Source organism: Tremella mesenterica (genome assembly GCF_000271645.1).
Source record: "Tremella mesenterica DSM 1558 unplaced genomic scaffold TREMEscaffold_2, whole genome shotgun sequence".
Classification (NCBI taxonomy): domain Eukaryota; kingdom Fungi; phylum Basidiomycota; class Tremellomycetes; order Tremellales; family Tremellaceae; genus Tremella; species Tremella mesenterica.
The window spans coordinates 2,461,886-2,480,531 of record NW_006711226.1 but is presented as its reverse complement, the minus strand read 5'-3'; the positions used below and the strand labels follow the sequence as shown (position 1 = coordinate 2,480,531).

The 18,646-nt window shown below is 45.0% G+C and overlaps 5 protein-coding genes across 5 annotated transcripts; 3 read left to right on the top strand and 2 right to left on the bottom strand.

Moving 5' to 3' along the window:
- Positions 1-528: 528 nt before the first annotated feature.
- TREMEDRAFT_22121 (uncharacterized protein) lies at positions 529-2,579 on the top strand (the record flags this gene model as incomplete). Its single annotated transcript, XM_007002192.1, has 4 exons — positions 529-603; positions 742-983; positions 1,360-1,672; positions 1,950-2,579. Coding segments are annotated over 4 exons (1,260 nt in total), but the record flags the coding sequence as incomplete, so codon positions are not given.
- A 1,015-nt stretch (positions 2,580-3,594) lies between these two features.
- TREMEDRAFT_60644 (uncharacterized protein) lies at positions 3,595-4,930 on the bottom strand (the record flags this gene model as incomplete). The annotated part of the gene is made up of 4 exons (XM_007002823.1): positions 3,595-3,687; positions 3,911-3,969; positions 4,177-4,426; positions 4,652-4,930. 4 exons carry the CDS (start codon positions 4,928-4,930, stop codon positions 3,595-3,597), a joined length of 681 nt encoding a protein of 226 aa, XP_007002885.1.
- Positions 4,931-5,489: 559 nt separating this feature from the next.
- Positions 5,490-11,961, top strand: TREMEDRAFT_71244 (uncharacterized protein; the record flags this gene model as incomplete). Its single annotated transcript, XM_007003046.1, has 30 exons — positions 5,490-5,776; positions 5,825-5,981; positions 6,029-6,257; positions 6,304-6,617; positions 6,668-6,761; positions 6,805-6,911; positions 6,985-7,066; positions 7,110-7,283; positions 7,337-7,449; positions 7,495-7,587; positions 7,638-7,657; positions 7,704-7,893; positions 8,031-8,247; positions 8,318-8,631; positions 8,682-8,972; positions 9,021-9,144; positions 9,189-9,305; positions 9,348-9,436; positions 9,481-9,543; positions 9,587-9,636; positions 9,683-9,784; positions 9,826-9,843; positions 9,888-9,975; positions 10,021-10,079; positions 10,124-10,370; positions 10,614-10,863; positions 10,910-10,960; positions 11,100-11,172; positions 11,228-11,313; positions 11,528-11,961. 30 exons carry the CDS (start codon positions 5,490-5,492, stop codon positions 11,665-11,667), a joined length of 4,239 nt encoding a protein of 1,412 aa, XP_007003108.1. The 3' UTR covers positions 11,668-11,961.
- A 113-nt stretch (positions 11,962-12,074) lies between these two features.
- On the bottom strand, positions 12,075-15,364 carry TREMEDRAFT_60642 (uncharacterized protein; the record flags this gene model as incomplete). The annotated part of the gene is made up of 2 exons (XM_007002822.1): positions 12,075-13,652; positions 13,826-15,364. 2 exons carry the CDS (start codon positions 15,362-15,364, stop codon positions 12,075-12,077), a joined length of 3,117 nt encoding a protein of 1,038 aa, XP_007002884.1.
- A 729-nt stretch (positions 15,365-16,093) lies between these two features.
- On the top strand, positions 16,094-17,933 carry TREMEDRAFT_60641 (uncharacterized protein; the record flags this gene model as incomplete). The annotated part of the gene is made up of 2 exons (XM_007002821.1): positions 16,094-17,233; positions 17,337-17,933. The coding sequence occupies 2 exons, from the start codon at positions 16,094-16,096 to the stop codon at positions 17,931-17,933; spliced, it is 1,737 nt and encodes a 578-aa protein (XP_007002883.1).
- Positions 17,934-18,646: the final 713 nt, after the last annotated feature.

The window sequence follows — 18,646 nt, the reverse complement described above, 5'->3', positions numbered from 1 at the left end:
CAGGTGAAATTGGGGAAAGTACATATATTTATGATTATTCATAGTGATGATGCTTCGGTAACTACGGGATTGACAAGCGTTTATCAGTAAATTGATCATATTTGACTACTCTATACTGGAACATTCTTTCTACTAGTTGATGTCATATGTGAAACCTATGCTGCCCTCCCTAGGAAAGATCCACCGAACACGCGTCTTTGAAAAGGAAAGATGCACGGAAAATAGTCATCGTTCAATAGCCGAGGTAGAGTGACAATAGGGTATGGTTTGAGAACTGCCACATCCGTTGACTAATAGCTGTGCCACCTGCCACATGCCACCTGCCACATTCACCCCATCTCCCTCGCGTCTCTCTGTCAATCCTATCGATCCATCTTCACCCTAACCACCACCTCACCCTTCTACAAACCAACAATGCCTCCACCCACATCAACCCTCAAACCAGGTAAAGCAAAACTCAACGGAATCGGAACTACCAACGGTGAAAAACCAAAGTCAGAAAATGGGTTGGAAGAGAAAAGATTAGGAAAACCAGATCAAGCGAAATATAACGCTGAACAAGATGGTTATAATAAAGAAATAGCAATCATAAAGACAAAACAGGTATATCATCCTCTTCCTCATCTTAATTGACCCTACAAATCTATTTTTTGATATTCAGGTTCTATGAATTATTCGGAAGAGAGGATAGAGATAGAGAGAGAGAGAGAGGAAAGAATTGAAAAAACTGATCAAATTCAGGATTCAGTCCGAGCGCGTATTTCTTTAATTCAACCTGCTAGAGAAAATGATAGAAGATCACAACTTAAGATTGAAATGGATTCTTTGAGATCAGAACAAGGGAAATATAAATCTGAAAGACAAAAAACTTTAGATGAATTGAAAAAGTTACAAGAGATCGTAGGTAAGAAAATCAAGGATGCTCAAGGTACGAAATCTAAAATGGGTTTTAGATCGGTTAATGAGGTGGAAGAACGTATTTCGTGAGTTTTACACAATTCCCCACTTCTCTTACTCCCGATATGATATCATTTTGTTTTGTCCGACATACAAATTTAGAACGAACTCTTCCCCCTCTCAGACCACTTTCCCACTGTAGCCTTTCCCTTCTTTAGCTCGACCTTGATCTCATTCAGTTAAGTTGTCTAACCACGTGTCTTTGCTTCACTTGTCAAGAATATCGTGCTCCCCACATCGCGCCCTGTTATCTCTTCTGGTGTGCAAGTCTAAAGGGCACTGCAAAAGAGACGACAGGCATGATGACTCTACCTAATCAAAAACCAATACAAACCCTACCACTGCTGTGCGCCCGCTTGGGAATATTCCGACCTTTATAGCATACATCACGCTGACTCACAGTGCCCTAAACGCTCAGGTCGAATCAGGAACTATGAAACTGGTAGACGAAAGAAAAGCCTTGGCGGAATTAAGCACTCTTCGTCGATCTCGCAAAGCCTTGGAATCATCAGGTTCAGTGGAAGATTCCATCGCTGCTGATCGAGCTAGAATCGATGAGCTACGTAAGATATTAGATGATCCGGAGGTTAAGAAGATTACGGATAAATATGATGAGTTGAAGAAAGAGTCTGATGGGTTGAGAGAGGAAGGTGATAAAGCGTATGCTGAGAGGAATAAATTGTTTGATGAGAGGAACGCTTTGTCCGCTCAATTGGTGTGTATAGTCAACTTTACTTTTCTTTCTTCTTAAACCGATTCACCCTGGATTATACATATCTTACCACCCATCCATCCAACAATCCACAATCCACAATCCACAATCCATAATCCATGATCCACAATCCATAATCCATGATCCACAATCCATAATCCATGATCCACAATCCACAATCACCTCTCTTTCTTTGTCTTCTCAGACTAAGAGTAGTTTACCTACTTTGGGTGAAGTCAAACGTCATGATATGGGAAGCATGTAAGAAACTCATGTGCAGGATGAAATATACAAAAAGAAACGTGAATCAGCCCAAGCTTTCCGGGAAGAAAACGATCGATATTATGCCAAAATCCAAGCCGATCAAAAAGCTCGTCAAGATCGTCTCAAAGCTGAAAGAGCAAAAGAAGATGCTATCAAACGTGAAGCTGAAATCGTTCGTTTACGTGAAGAAGCCAAAATACCAGCATTTTCTTCAGAAATAGACGATTGTCAAGTCCTCATCAATTGGTTCAAAGGGAAATATGGTGGTAATGAAATTCCTACCATTCAAGCCATAAAATCCACTACCACCACCGTGGAAGGTGTAAAAACTTTAGAAATTCGTCGGGTCGAAGGTGATTTCGAAGGAATGACATTGAAGAAAAAAGGTGATGATGATTTGGAAGGTTTCTTTGGAGGGAGTGGAAAAAACAAGAAGAAAGGAAAGAAAATTTCCCTACCTAATTCAGGAATCGCAACACCTAGTGAAGGAGGAGTTGGAGGTTCAGTTAATTTACCAATGAGTTTATTAACTGCTTTACTCAGTTTAGGTATACCACCACCAACTGGGAAAGATGATGTTCAGAGGACTATGAATGATTTAGAAACGAAAAAAGCATGGTATGAAGCTAATTCAGCTACAAAGACAAAGGTTGGTGAATTTATATTTCATTCTTATTCTTGTTCGTGTTGGTGTTCGTGTTCTTTATACTGCTTGAGGCTTAGTTTCGAGATAGATAATTGTTCAAAGATGAAGATTAGAGAGAGGGATCAAAACTGATTATCAGGCCGAAGTTGAAAGAGTTGAAAAGTTGGTTTTAAAATTACAAAAGAAGAATTCGTTACTTAATGAGGATATCGAAGATGGTGAGGGTGTGGAAGATGGTGCTTTGGATGATGCGGAGGAAGAAATTATTACAGAGGAGATTGGTGGAGTCAAAGAACCTTCTCATACTGTCGCTATTTCTGGTGAAGCCACAGGTGTGGATCAGGTGGAACAGGATGGTTTACAAGTGAGTTTTTGTCCAAATGTTCATCTCTTTTCTCCCCATCCTCCGTCTCTCGTCTTCCGTGTCTCCTCCCCCACATACACGCACACTCTCTCTTCCGTGTTCTAATTTGTAGTACCCGAATTGTAGAGACAATCATCTTTCCACATTCCCTCCATGATCAGACAAGACATTTCGAACTCTGGGTCACAGTACATAATCTTGAATCATGATTAACATCCAGTTACCTACAAATGGTCAACAAGACGAACAGATTGATCATGTGGATTCGGCATTGACAGATATCAAAGAAGCAGAAAATGAGGAATGATCAAATTGTAAATACGTAGAGAGATCCTATACGAATCGATTGGATCTTTCCTTTCATTGTTTGCTTTACATGATGCATATGACCAATACCCCCTGTTCCCCCACAACGTTCTTCCATACTCCTCAACGAAGGTTCTCATATGTTGATCTGGTCATGCCGTTCTTATTGTACCCCAGACGGTCTGACATGTTTCAGTTCGTCAAAGCGTTCGATCATTCTCATCAGGTCGAGGGAAGATATAGTAAGTGTTGTCGCCCATGTTTGATATTCCCAGCTGTTTTCTCGCAGTGGTCGAGTCAAGGGAGAATTTGTATCAGGGAGGGGGTGATTTGGAATGTCATATTTCAAGCTACAGGTGTGGGATCTTGTGGTCTTTCAAAAGTACTAGCAGTGTTGATAGCAATTTCGAGTGTCTCGTTCTCTTTCTCCAAAACGAGCTGCGGATCAGTATTCCTTACTGACCTAGTACTTGTTGGCGATGATGGCGTGTCGAGGTGTGTAGAGGAGTGTACGGAGAGAGATGAGACAGTTATGTGGAGAAGCATGAGGGGAGTATGAAATGGAGGAGATAATAGAGGGATGAAAAGGATGGGAAGAATGAGATGCGTATAGATAAGAATGACAGAGGAGGATAGTAGGAATGTTTATTGAGAAACATACAACTTTAGCTTCTAATGTTTCTCCATCCATACCTAATCCTTCCCATGGATCTCTTTTTCCTAGAGGTATATTCTCTGAATAACGTCAGTCATGTCAAACAAATATCTTTCACCTTTCCTTTCCTTTCTCCCCCCCCCCTTTTTTCATCTTCCAACTATCGCCAAATCTCTCCTCACTACTTGGCACGACAACCTGTTCCCTCCTCCTTTGACCTATGAGGGGAAAAACAAGAATCCGGATGCACATCCAAAAGGTATGATACTCACTAATAGGATCCGGGGAGAACACTTCTGTTAACATCTCCTGTCTCGCTCTAAACCTACTCATGGCCACTTCCCTAGAATCTATCTCATCCAAAGCGTCTGCCCAAGGTTCAGGAGCTTCCAACATTACGGGATGAGGTGGATGTTGTGGAGGTGGTTGCATGGCATTACGAAGATAATGTTCAGGTGGATGAGGAGGTAACATTGAAGGTGCTGCTCGTGGTAACATTTGAGATGCCGGTGATGGACGTGGCTGATTGTTAATCTTTATGTCCTTTCATGTCTTTCTCGTTTATATCTCTGATACAATATGTTCCGATAGTCCGTCGCTTGATGATCTCCGACCTTTTGATTGTCAAATCTCCGATAATTAGGTGAGATTAATTCGATAGATAGGTGAGATCAAACGCAACGAATATCTCGAAAGGAAGGGAGGAAGACGGGGAATACTGAGGGAAAAAACAACTTCGAAACTCACCTTGGCCTTTTTCTTCGACGACCCACTCGATTGAACATGTCCCGGTGTCATCTGCGCCATTTGCATCTGCTGCATCTGTTGTAATTGCATTTGTTGAACTTGAGACATTTGTCCAGCTTGTCCCATCTGCGCCATCTGAGCTTGTTGAGCTTGACGCATTTGCAACGCTTGGAGTTGTTGTTGTTGAACCAAATAACCCTGTTGAGCGATCGTGTGGATATCAGGAGGGTTCATGAACCCTTGCTGCTGCTGTTGTTGTTGTGGTTGAGGAGGTAACATGGAGTGTTGAAGACCTGGAGGGAATGAATAGTTGAGGTTTTGAAAGTTGGGATTCATATCGAGGATCGATTTGTACGAGCAGTCGGAGAGTCGGAGAGTTGAGCCAGGGCAGTTAGGCAGTGATAGTACTTGCAGGCAGGGTAAGTAAAGTAAGGTAGGATATAGGGACTAGGTGAAGGAACGTTCGATTCAACCAGGGACAAGGGGAGAATACGAGTAAGTTTGAATGTTACGTAATTGACATGATCGAAGGGGAATGTGTGGGGCTCCACGTGTGATGATGTTCCACTTTTGGCCACCTGAATCCCCTATGCGATCACCTGCGGTATCCCCGACCAGAACGGATGTCATTCCACCTTTTCTTTTGTCTTTCATCGATATCCTCAAACTTGGTCCACTTGGATAAACGACAAACCTCCTCTGAAAGATTCAAGACCCACTATCAGAGAAGGCCTCGTATCGCTATTCGGCTGTCCTTCTATTCTTCATAATGACATCCTCAACCTCACATTATCCTCACTCTCCCCCTCGACCCATTTCAACACCCTTACCAGAAACGATGACAAACACCATATCACCTAAATCATTTCAAAGTTCCCTACCCTACGCTCCTATTCGTCCTTCACCTCTATCTCCCGCTTCTTCATCCGTAGCTGAACTCGGATCACCTAGACCTTCCACAGCCTCACCGGGCATGTCATCGTCAGCCAAACTGCTCAATGCCGTAGGTGTAAAGTTGACAACCGGTGGCAAAGTCAAACCCAGAATATTGGGAATACAAGATCGTCTCAAAGGAGAGATTGATGGTGTGGTCAAACGACGTCAGGGAGGGGTTTTAGCAAGAGGGTGAGATAAACTCGATCGGAATGTCATAAAGACACGTGCTGATGTTAGATTTGTTCTCAAGACCGGTATGTCACCAAGATGCATCAACATCAAAGCTAATCAGGAAGATCATTATCCCACAGGAAGAGCCTTGGATTTGGATTTGACGATTTCAGGTGCTCCAAATTTCAGAGCACCAGATGAACAGTGTTTGAACGTGTTTGGGGTGAGAGTCATGACCCATGTGAAGATTTTCGTAGGCTGAGAACATAGGTTGCTCAACCTACTATAGCAGGATTGAGAGCTATACTAACGATACTCGGATGTCACCCTTCACCTCCTGCTCCTGCACCATCACGAAGAGGTTCTTCTACCGGCATCATTCCCCCGGGAGCAGCGAGTGTTCCATTGCGCAAAGGTGATTCAGACCTCGGAGAGAACGAACCCGCCCAAGTTCAGTTGGGAAGGGCAGCATGGTTCAGTACACGTGAAGAGACGTTAAGTAAGCCTCGTCCCATATCATAGTTCAGGAGTAGCTCAAATGTTAGTTTACTGTAATGGCCGACCTTATGTACTCAGGGACGCTTCAGACCCATTTAGAACTCTCACTCTTTCAGATCGAGCTCCCAACTTGGAAGATATCGAACGTCGACTTAGACTTGACGTACTCGAAGAGGCTCGTCGGTATGGTGGTATGATTCTCATTCATGACGAAGTTACAGACGGAAATTTGGTGCCCACGTGGATCAGTGTGGACGAGGAGACAGTATTCACTCCCAGAGACATTTGGCACGACATCAAGGCGCAAGGATGGAGATGTGACTATTGGAGAATTCCCGTTGCACCGGATAGATCAATAGAAGTAAGCAATCCTTCAGGTCCAACAGTTGAAAATCTTGACCTGATAAACAGGATAATTATCTCGATGCCTATGTGAACGTCTTAAAAACAATCGATCCAGTCACCACATCCCTAGTCTTCAACTGTGGAATGGGAGTTGTCCGAAGTGAGGCCATTTTGATCGATACGAGAAATAAAACTGACTTCAGCCACTTTTGGAATGTGCGCTGCACTCATCATACGACGCAAGCAGTTTCTTCTTCGGTCATTAGACGACCCTTTTCCAGTCGCCACTGGAGCCTCGGGCTTCACTACCGTAAGCTGCTGTCCCTGTTACATAGCAGCTCAAATGGTGACAGTAGCCTTTGCCTGGCCAAGCTGGACAGCAGGCTGCTCAATTCCTGGAGCAAGCCACGCATCAGCAAACACTCAACAAGAGTCTTCTTCGGTTGACACGGATACTGGATAGAAGTACCTTCACTGTCTTTCAACTCTGACATCAGCTGACTGTTAGATCTCCCCTCGAAACACAACACCTCGGCTGTTGATCTACTATCGTCTCATCCCGCCTTACTGGAACAACTCAGGAAAGCTCACATGGGCAACTATGGTTTCGTGCTGTCTCTTCTTTCCAGCCTGGATCATGGGCGGCAGATGAAGAGACTTGTCGACGCGGTAATCGATAGCTGTGAGCTTCTGATGTTTCCCAGCGTGCAAATGGGCGGGGCTGACTTTTGACAGGTGACGCAGTGGTCAACCTACGTGAAAGTGTCATTGAGAACCGTATCAAATACAGTGTAGCGACTCTGGATGACAAAACACGACAGGCCACTCTGGAGAAGGCTTCGCGTTCTGTGAGTTAGCTTGACAAGGCTTCCGATCGGAGCTAAATCCTGCAGTTGGAGCAATACTTCGACCTAATAGCTTTCGCCGAATATGTCGAAGAGGAAGACGCTGGAGCGACCGGTGTGACATTCCATGATTGGCTCAAGGTGAGCAGATAGATGGGCTCAAGAAAAGGAAAGCATTAACTGACTGTCAGAATCGTCCCGAGATATGGAAGTAAGCTGTGCCAGGGAACCCGTACTGGCCACGCTCATCACCATAGCCAAATCAAGACAATGCGTCGACAAGGAGGTAACAGGCTATTCGCCTTTGCGCCTATCAATGACTTGAGTCTGATCTCGCGATCTACCGATTTCGAGGGTCAGAGTCGATCTCGAATGAGTGGCTCGCGGATAGGCAATGTCAATCTTCAAGGCGGAAAGATCCTGGGAGATGAATGGGCCGACTATGTGGTGAAGAACCGCAATGGGATCATGTTGCGAGCTTCGTAAGTCCTTTCTATTATCCGAAAATGTCATGGCGCTTACTGAACTAGAACGTTGCTGGTGAGTTCCCAACAACGACACGTTGTGACAATTGATGAATACAGAAATCCGACTTGTGGTTGACAGATGCCGCAGCATCCGTCGAGGGTGTTCGAGGTGCTGTAGGCTTCCGTCAAGTTCGAGGAGGGCCCATCTTCGCTACTGGTCAACCCACCCAAGATGCAATCTACACCATCTTGGACAATGTGCATCTGCGCCTTCCAGGGGTGAGCAAAGTCGTTTGGGTGTGTCTAAGAGAAGAACCATTAGTTATGATCAATGGTGAATTATCCCTTTATGATCAAAGATGTCTATAATTCCAATATAATATCACGGGCTGATGAACAATTAGGTTCTCCTTACTGCTTGCGTCGTGACAGTGTGGCTCTACGAAATATGAGAGATTATTCTGGCGTCTCGGCTTCACGTCTTGAAGTCCTCGAAGAACGTCTAAAATCTGATGTCGTCAATGAGCTTGCCGAATTTCAAGGTCGTGTACTCTTACACAGTGAGAGCTCGGACGGACAAGTGATTCCCGTGTGGGAAAGTGTGGATAAAGGTGATGTCGCGTCAATCCGAGAAGTGATGGATCAAGTGGCTGTTAAAGCGAAGCATGTGGGAGTGGAATTCGTGCGGATTCCAATTACTTCAGAATCGTCACCCGACGTGAGTTCTCTTCAACTCAAGTAATGAGAAGACTGAGACTGATGAAATAGTTTCACGATATCACCGACATCCTCAATCTTTGTCTTCGGACAGATTTGGAGAAAAGCGCTTTCATCCTGAACGATCAGCTCGGACGTGGAAGAAGTTCCAATACTGCCGTCATTGTCCTTCTTATCCAGCGATGGTTGAAGAGAGATCGTTCACAAGCCACCACCCGTCCGACTACACCGATGAAGAAGCGACCCGACTTACAGAGGATGACGACTCATGTTCCCAAGACGAGCTGGCAAATCATCAATAGTTGTTTGAGAGTCATCAGGAATGGGTTAGAAGTGAAAAAGGTCAGCTCAGACCTTAGTCTCCTATTGGACTCTGAAGCTGATGCGTAGATTGTCGATGAGGCGATTGATCGTACCGCTGCACATTACAACTTGCGGGACGCCATAGAGGATGTTCATGGACAGGCGGAAGCTGCTCCAGAGGGACCGGACAGGAATCGTCACCTGGAGAAAGGTGAGTAACCTTCGTGATGTGAGACATCTGGACTGATCTATGAGGCATATTCCTACTGAGACGCTACTATCATCTATTGTTGTTCCAAGCCTACCTCGACGATCGGGGACCAGATGATGAGAATCCATATACTTTCGAATCTTTCGTCAAACATCGACCAGGTGAGCTATTGAGTTCCCTGACTTGCTTGGCTGACTATGTAGTGTTCAAAACTCTAGAGACTGAATTAGAACGAGGTGGACTACAAGGATTAACCCCTATCGAGCGGGTGGATCCTGCACAAGGTATGGCTGTAAGTGTACCAGCTGGCGGTACAATGGCAGAGCTAATGATAAGCTCCCAGATGAGGAAACTCAGGTCGTGGCCAATCGTAGTGGCGCCATTTTGTCTGCTCAAACCGTTAGATACTCAATATCATCATGGAAGTCTGCTGATAAGCGAGATTTTGAAGTCCGACTTCTTCTCTGGACTGCAAAAGCAGAGCTTACCAGAGTCTGTTATCTTACATTGTACAATGAAGGTCCAGACTGATATAAAGACGAGTTGAAGGTGCAGCCAATTATCGCAAGATACCTTTGCTACTCATGTCATCTACCCACCGAGGTGACTTAGGCTCCGAGCACTATGTCTATGGTACAGGGTACGTTTGACACATCTGAGTGAAGCCGTGCTGATCTGCAGTATGCCCAGTGAGACAGGGTCAGTCGAATCAAGTGGACTTGGACTCTCGCTGATTATTACAGACTACGTAATGCTCTGGAGAAAATGGGCGCCAGTCCAAAGGGATCAAGAAAAATAGTTTGGACATCTCTACGAGAAGAGCCAGTCTTAGTGAGTGGCTCCAACCAACGACATCTTGTGAAGCTGACTTCCAAGTATGTCAAATCTCGCCCTCATGTCCTTCGTATAATTGATAAACCTCTGACCAACGTTGAGTAAGTCCGACAATCCTCCGCGCTGGGTTTATGCTGATGAGAAGAACAACCGGCGTGACAGCTTCCGTCGTCGAGCGTATGGAAACTACATTGAAAGACGATGTTTTAAGAGAGATCCGACGGAACGAAGGTCGATTGTTGTTACATGATGAGATAGAGACAAAGCCTGGGACATACGAAATTATCCCTATATGGGAAGATGTCGAAGAAGATGAGGTGATGACTCCGAAGGAATTGTACGATAGAGTGATAAGAGATGGTTATCGGGTGGATTATCAACGAGTGGCTATCGTGCGTGTCATTCTTCCTCTGATTTTCTCTACTCTTACCTATATTCGACGTGTGTCCTCGTACCCGATTCCCTCGGGGATATCACGTTGTCAGTTACACAGGGCTTTCCGAACTTCAATGTCCCTATCACATGAAAGCTCATAAGTATACAGGGAGGGGAAATGTTTATTTTCCATCCCGCTTTCTCTGCTCTCTGATCTGGTTGCTGAAATGGAAGTGAGAGTAGATATAATTAATCATCAGACCGACGAACAAGCACCATTACCAGCCACATTACAAGTTTTAGTAAATCGTATAGCTCAAGGGATGGATGATCCAACTATCGATTTCGTTTTCAATTGTCAAATGGGTAGAGGACGTACTACAACAGGAATGATCGTAGCTTCTCTCGTCGCTACCATCGATAAAGGAGAAGAGGAGGAAGATGAGGAAGCAGAAGAAATGTTGGATGAAATTGATTTTGATGTTCCCGAAGCGACTCAGTATCTAAATGGTCAGTTTTTCTGAAGGGATATATATGGTATGATGCTGAAAGATAGGTGAATATAAAACAATTTTACAACTTGTGACTGTTCTATCACATGGGAAGCGTGCGTCCTTTTTCTCACCATGATTAGTCACTGTGATTTACACCTGTCCCTCCTTCCTCTTTTCCTCTCTCCCTCGTCCTGCCCTGATCCCAAAGTTTGATCAAGGGGATTGAAAAGGAGGGGTTCGCTGACGCGACAGAGGCAAAACGTTTGACTGATAAAGCTATCAATCATCAAGAATGTGTACAAAACCTTCGTAAAGCGGTATACGAGTGAGTCGTCTCGTCTCGACGCACCTTGTGAAAGAAGATTCAAACTGACAATTAGTTTCAAGATCAAGATTGAAGCTTCTGAAAGGGGTTCAGCAAAGTATAAAATGTTGTTACATCAAGGTGTGAATTATTTATATCGTTGTGAGTGTTTATTGTCACTCATTTCACTTGACACAGTGGCCCTTTGCTCAGATCTATCTCAACCCTCCATATTAAATGGAGTACTTTCATCTCACATATCACTCTAAAAAGATTTATTCATCTCACTTGGACATTTTGTCAGTGGTCGACAATCTAAATATCAAAGAGTAGCGGAAGAGTTCAGTGTGTGTTGAAACCTCATGTTGATGATTAGACGGAGCAATGATAGTCCTTGCCAATTTCCTATTAGAGATCAAAGATCAATACGTTCCTTTGAGAGAAAGTGATTTCCCCAAATGGCTCGAACAACATCGAGAAATTTCTTCCGTCCTCAGTCGTAAGACTTTGGATTGATACCTGTCACAAACATAACTTTGCTCCCGACGTCTTATTTTGGTTAAGACAAACAACCTTTAACAAATCTAGTATGCTCTATTGTATCTACTTGAGCAGATATACGCACAATATGGGCGCGTGTATCCTTGTCACTCACCGGTATGAACAGGAAATGGGATATTTAAGGTGAGATAGAGAGAATTAGATTATGTGGATGACCCCACGACTCGACGGTAGATAGGAGTGAATATCAAATACATTTGCATCTACACCATTTGCATTATCTTGTATCATTATCATGCATGATCTAACGACATGACCAATATAAACCAGTGTATATGTACAGTATGTTATATATAACGATGCATGATGTACTGTATGACGTATGATGTTTGAGATTACACATTGCTAAATAAATGATAGTATTAACGAGGAGACCACGATTGACCAGGTAACATTTGCCCAAGCATCATCTGATATTGTAATGCGAACCGGGGGTTGATAGCAGGTACGACGTCATCTTGCGTTGACCTTGTCTGGTGAGGTTGTTGAGATTGTGGGTTTTCGTACATTCTGGAGTGATGAGATTGTGGTTGTGGTTGTATTTGAGACACTTGGTGAAATTGAGGATGTATTTGTTGAGATTGATGAGATTGAAATGGTATTTGAGATGATTGATGCGGTTGAAGATATGTTAAAGATGGTTGAGGTTGTATATGATGTGGTGAAGATGGCTGATATGTTTGATATTGTTGTGGTTGATAATTCTGTTGCATCTGATATTGAGGATGATGATGTTGATCGTGTCCTTGAAAAGAAGGTTGAGAATATCCAGGTCCATGTCCAGGTCCGTTTGGAGGAACATACGACGAGATTGGTTGAGGATATGCGTTGGTATTTCGGGGTGAGGGTGAGGGTGGATTGTGAAATGGTGTAGATTGTGAATGATCGGACCGCTGAGGGGGTTGTGGATTTGGATTTGGGTATTGGGATTGAACGAACGGTGGGAATGTCTGTTGAGGATGAGGAAGAGATATTGAATTTTGAGGATGAGATATTGGATTTTGAGGTTGATAAGAAGGTGAAGGAGGATGATGAGGAAAAGGTGAGGGAGGATGATGAGGAGAAGGGAATGATGGAAGATAAGGTTGAGAAGGGTTTGATAATAGATCTCCCATACGTATAGGAGAGTCTTGTAAATGTCCTCCTCTTCCACCTCTCCCTCCTCTTCTTCCTGATTCTCTCCCACCTGACCGACCTCTCCCTCTATTCATCCCTCGATTAGAATGACCGTCTCTTGATGTCCTACTACCTCCATCTGACTTCCCAGTATTACTGAGATTCTTCTCATTTGACATCGAACTAAGCTCAGTGATCGACTCTCCCATATAAACATCATCATACGGTCCAGGTAATCGTCTTTCCCTTTCACTTGACGATCCATCAATCTCATCACCGTACATACTAGCAATATCGGATCGATCTTCAGGTTGATAATCGAAATGTGGTTTTGTAGGTAATCCAAATCTTTCTCTTTCTCCTCCACCCCTTCCTCCTCCCACACCACCAAGTCTTTTCTTCCCTCTTTCCCCATCTGATCGATTCGCAGTATATATGCTACTCACACTTCCTGACCTACTTCTATTTCTCCCTCCACGTTCTACCCCTTCTCGTTGTAGGTTGTTATTGTCGAAAGATGCATCAGAGAACCGAGATGACATTCCTCTTTTTCGTCTTTTTTTAGCTTCAGCCTCAGCTTCATCATCAGACCATTCAAGTTCATCTTCTCCTACTTCCTCGTCATAACGATTACTAGCGTCACTACCTTTTAATCTCGGATCACGAAGTAAAGGCATGTTGACGAATGTTCGATAAATCGGTGTTGTGGGATAAAAAAGTTTGGTTCCTGCGTTCAGCGAATGAAGGGGTGGGTAAGGGTAAGGAGGAGGAGGAAGTCGGACGGTATAGAATGGAGATGTTAGAGGACCGAAGGTTTCTGATACCTGTTTGATTAGATACAAACCCCAAGACTCATAGTATCCCAGTCGTTTCGAAGAGATGTAGTAATGATAAGATGGTGGGATAGATCAAGTGACCGTTTGGCTGGATGGAAGTGTTTGTAGACCACACATGAGAAGAATATGAAAGAAAGTTGGATATGCGGAAGAAAACTCACAGTACCCAACACTCGTCCATCTTCCCAACATAAAACAGAACCTTCTTCTAACCATCCCTCGTCATGAGCACCAGGTCGGGATTGCATAGCTCGGATAACTACCGTCCCTGCTGAAGATAACTTGGGCATGTCCTCAATCACAGGGGTGGTATCTGTGTGTGCGACTACTTTCGTTGCTTGTGCATTCGCCTTCTTAGGCACACCTGACAACACAAGAGCATCGGTCTCGTTCTGCATGTTGTGTTCAGTTGGAGATTCAGTTTTGACTGCCAGACTGAGATCGGCGGGAGGATTATCGTCTATCTCCAGTTTCGGTAAATGCGCAGCCGGAATTTCGGTCGAAGCATGCGCGGGAGGTTGATCAAGGATATCCGATACCGGAGAGGGGTTGACGATGGGAGGAATGGTTGATGCAAGAGCCATGTCGGTCGTGGTAGGGGACAGTGAATTATCAGAAATCGGATGTATATTTTGTGTTGAAGGCTCCCAATGATCGGTTGACTTGATATACGGTCCTGCTTGTGGTTCCACTGAAGGTGTATCGGAGTGAATGACCATTTCCAACACCGCCGCTTCGTCTTCCTTCCGCAAATCCATCTCCTGATGATCATGAATGTCAACCTGAATCTCATCCGTCGTCTCCAATTGTTCAACCTCATTAACCATGTGCGTCCCCCCAGATTCGTCATCTCCCGCAGACTGAATAATAACAGCTTCTTCCATATCTTTAAACTCGATTTTGACAATCCCCTTCCCCTCCTGTCGCACTGAAGTCTCCTGCTTTTGTTCCCTACTCTCTGCCCAAGCTTCCGCCTTTCGATCCTTCATCCAGCTCACTACCTCCCCTGCCAAACTCAACCCCTCCCCTTTTGGTAATTTCTCCAGAGGAGGTTGAGCCACCACTGGCAAGACTTCCTCATTCACAGATGCTATAGGTCCTGCTACCTCCTCATCTTCTTCCAACTCTAACTCTCTACCTGTCATTTCAGAAGGGATGACATGATCCAACATTCCAGTATCCGACTCATCACCCGATTCGTACTCTGAGTCCGTCTCCGCTTCTTTTTCCTCTTTCAACTTTTCAATCGATGTTTGAGAGTGGCCATTGACGAATTGGTCTAATTCTTGTTTCATCTTGTCGTGCATTTCCAGGATTGTAGATCCGTTCTCCTTCTCTTCTTCCTCGTCATCACTTGATTCCCATTCACTAGACGAGTCGCTGGAGTCATCTTCATCATCATTTACTTCGGGTTCTTGAGTTACATCTACGATAGGGTCGAGCTGTGTGCTCCTTGCGGAAGGGGAGGAAGACTCGGCGGTTTTGGAAGGATCAGAAACCTTGGTAGAGTTATTTTTCCTCCGTAAACTCTCTTCGACTAGTTTACGCTTCTCCGATGCTGACATACCGAGAGGTGGTAGGGGACTGACGACCTGTTGAGCTACCATCTCCATGATGAGGGATACATCTTGCGGGAGGGATGGGTTAGGGGGTAATTTGAACGTTGGTGGTGGGTGTACCGGTGGTATTGGGTCGGACATGGTTATAGAGTAATCGCTGTGGGTACCGCAGTCTCTGGTCCCAGCTACAGCTACTTTGTCACTGTACTCACTCGCTACTCTGACGTCGAGTACGAGTGACGTTTGGTCCTGAAAGGGTGATGAGAGAAATCTTTCACTGTAACTTTTGTGAGTCAGCCTGACAACGAGGTGAAAAGTGCCACACTCACTGACACTTATTCGGTGTCAGGCTGACTTTTGACCTCACCGCTGCAATCGCTCCAACTGACTCACTAACTCACCATCACATCATCATTCTTCTACATATTACTACTGATTCAAGTAACATCTCCCGTCTTCCCGCGTACATAACATAAACTCGTGACTTGTCCTCTTCGTTATCTACCTGATCGAATCCTGACAACATTCCATATCAGCTTACATTTTGGCGTGACTTTGTGCGTTGAGAGTGACCCCAGTTGGACGACGAAAGACGTGGCGTGACCTCCTCTTTTGTTTTCTCAAACACCAGCCATTCCTTCCCTCTCTGTCACGATTCAATGTATACCAACACGTCTTATCTTTATATAAGTGTGAGTCTATCTCTTTTTTCCTCAGCACCTTCCATCCATACTTCCTTCTGCTTCAATCCACCCATCCAATCACAATCCAACCACTTCATTCAATCAATCAATCCAACCAACCAAACCCCATCACCTCATCAACGTCCCTCACTACTCTGCTTCCCTTCGACGACCTACTACTGTCAATATGCAAGCTCGCAAGATGACCATCAGTATGACACTCCGCTCCGGCCTCCGTCCAAATCAAACTCGTCAATCGCGTCAAGCTCCCAATCACCAAGTCAACACACTCCCCTTGTCCCGTACCCCAAGCGGCTCCGGTCTTCCTCGTCCTCAAGTCGTCCGCGGCAATCTCCCAAGGAAGTCATCTGCCATCAATATCAAGACCCACAATCTCAACATCAAGTCGTCAGTATCGTCGACTCAAGGTCAGAAGAAGGAGATGATCATTCCGACTTCCATCAAGTATGTGAACAAGAAAGGAGCTTCGTCTCCTGTTCAACCACCCCAAGTCAACGGTACTCACGTTCAAGAAGAGTTGAGCGAGGAGGAATCCGACAGACTCCTCCAAGAGCTTTTGGGCGTCGTTCAAGTCCCCTTGCTAGACGAGAAGGTCAAGAACGATGCCAAGGAGAAGGCCAAGGAAGATCATGAAGGAAAGGACAAAGGAGAAGAGAAGGATTCTACTCGTAAGCGTCAAGGAAGACGCCAGAAGGTGTCTAAAGTCTCTACGGAAAACAGTGTGATAGGACAGGAGCCATCACGCAAGGAGACCAAGGTTAACAAGAAGGTACGATCTGCAAAAGATGGTAACGTCAATGATCGTACTATCAAGTCGGAGACTAGGACCCCGGTCAAAATCCCCAAACAAGCTTCTGTCAAGGATAGCAAGGAAAACCATACTTTGAACAGTTCCGAGGATGAACAAGTCGATGACCCAGTCATCAAATCCATGAGTTCGACCCCAATCCAACTCGCTACGGTTCTCCCCGAAAATGATGCTTTCACGCATAACAAGGAACTCCACGGAAAGGATACATCCGAAGATGATAAAGATCAAGATCCCGTGATCAAGTCAATCAGTCAAACCTCATCCCCCATCAGACCCTCAAAAGCACCGATCGCCATCCCAAACAAGACGTTCAACCCGCTCGGCGCTCCGTGGTCGCCAAACGGCACCACCAGTGACTCATTCGACACTTCCCCCTTATCCCACAGTCTACCAACTCTTGACGTTATGCACAAGGTCAAGCAGTCAGACAAGGTGAAGGATGAATCAGCAGTGTGGGATATGCCAGAAGTAAATGCAGGGCCACAGGAGAAGACAGTGAGTTGACCACGATTTTCTCGCATCTCGTATCGCCCCAATCCTCATTCAATCTCCCTTTGCCTTTACGTTCGAATCATATTGTGCTCGGCTGACATATCAGTGGCAACAACTCCTCATGGACGGCAAAAAACCCAAGATTGATAAATATGACCGTAACAATCAACGTCCCTCTTCCACCGGTCCATCTTCTCCTACCAAATCATCGAAAAGATCCAATTCACCTCCCAATCTTAAGAATCCTAACAAACCACGTCAGCCACGTCCCACTCATTCAAGACGTCTTTCTCTTGACGATCCATCGGTGCGATCCACTCCCACTTCCTTCTCTTCCCTTTCGCCTATCCAAGCCAGATCGGTATTCGACACAACACTTGATTGGTATCCAACAATGAACGTCAATCGTCCTCCTCAAACCCCATTCAGACGTCTACCCACTCATGTCACTGGTGAACTACCCCTCATTCCTGGTGAATTCCCACGCATCAACCGTTCCCCAGTCCCAACTCCCATCGCACAGCTCACGAAAGCGGTAACTGGTTCACCTCAGAAACGTTCACAGAAGAAGACGGTAGATATGGGAAGGACGAGGAGTGGAAGTGGAGGTGCAGATCCGAGCATTGAATATTATGCCGGTCCATCATTTCATAATGCTCCTGCGGCACATACTCTCAGTCCACCCGACATGTCTGATTGGTAATCGAACGTTTCGAATATAAAGGATTTTTGAACATTCGGCAATATATATATATATGGTGTTTGGTATTTGGAAAAAAACGATAACGGTGTATATTCTTGGACATATGGACGATTTGTAACAATTACGACCACTCAAATTTCTTGTACGCATCTGGAAGGTTTCTCAATGACACTGCTTGTGTTATATTAGATGAACGGACGAATAACGTTTTGTCATCGACTAAGACGACTTTTTCTTTGTTGTACATTTTCTCTGGGTCAGTCGTGAGGAAAGGTGGAGTAGTGAGAGGGGAAGAGGTTGTAAGATGATGCGAGGGGGTGGAAGGTGGGCGAAGGGTGATAGTGAAGTGATGAGCAGGAGTCGTGTGGGAGAGTAAGGGCGGCGGTAAGCAGTGACATATGAGGAAGACAGAGCTGGAGGTGTAGGTGGGAGAGTCGGAAGCAGGCAGTGTTCATTCTAGTGGGTGTTGGAAGAGGGAGGAGGGGAGAGGGAAGATAAAGCGAGAGAAAGGGGGAGGGAGAGAAGTGGGATGACATAGTAGATTGAGAACGGGCATTCAATCGATATCAATACTGACCTTCTCTCTTCACTGATTTGTCTTTTACGTGAGTTCAATTTACTACCTGAGAAAATGCAGAATGAAATGACATCGGGGACAAGATGAGGAGTTCCGTTCTGGGACGTCAGGGTGGTGAAGCGCTTTCCACAAATCT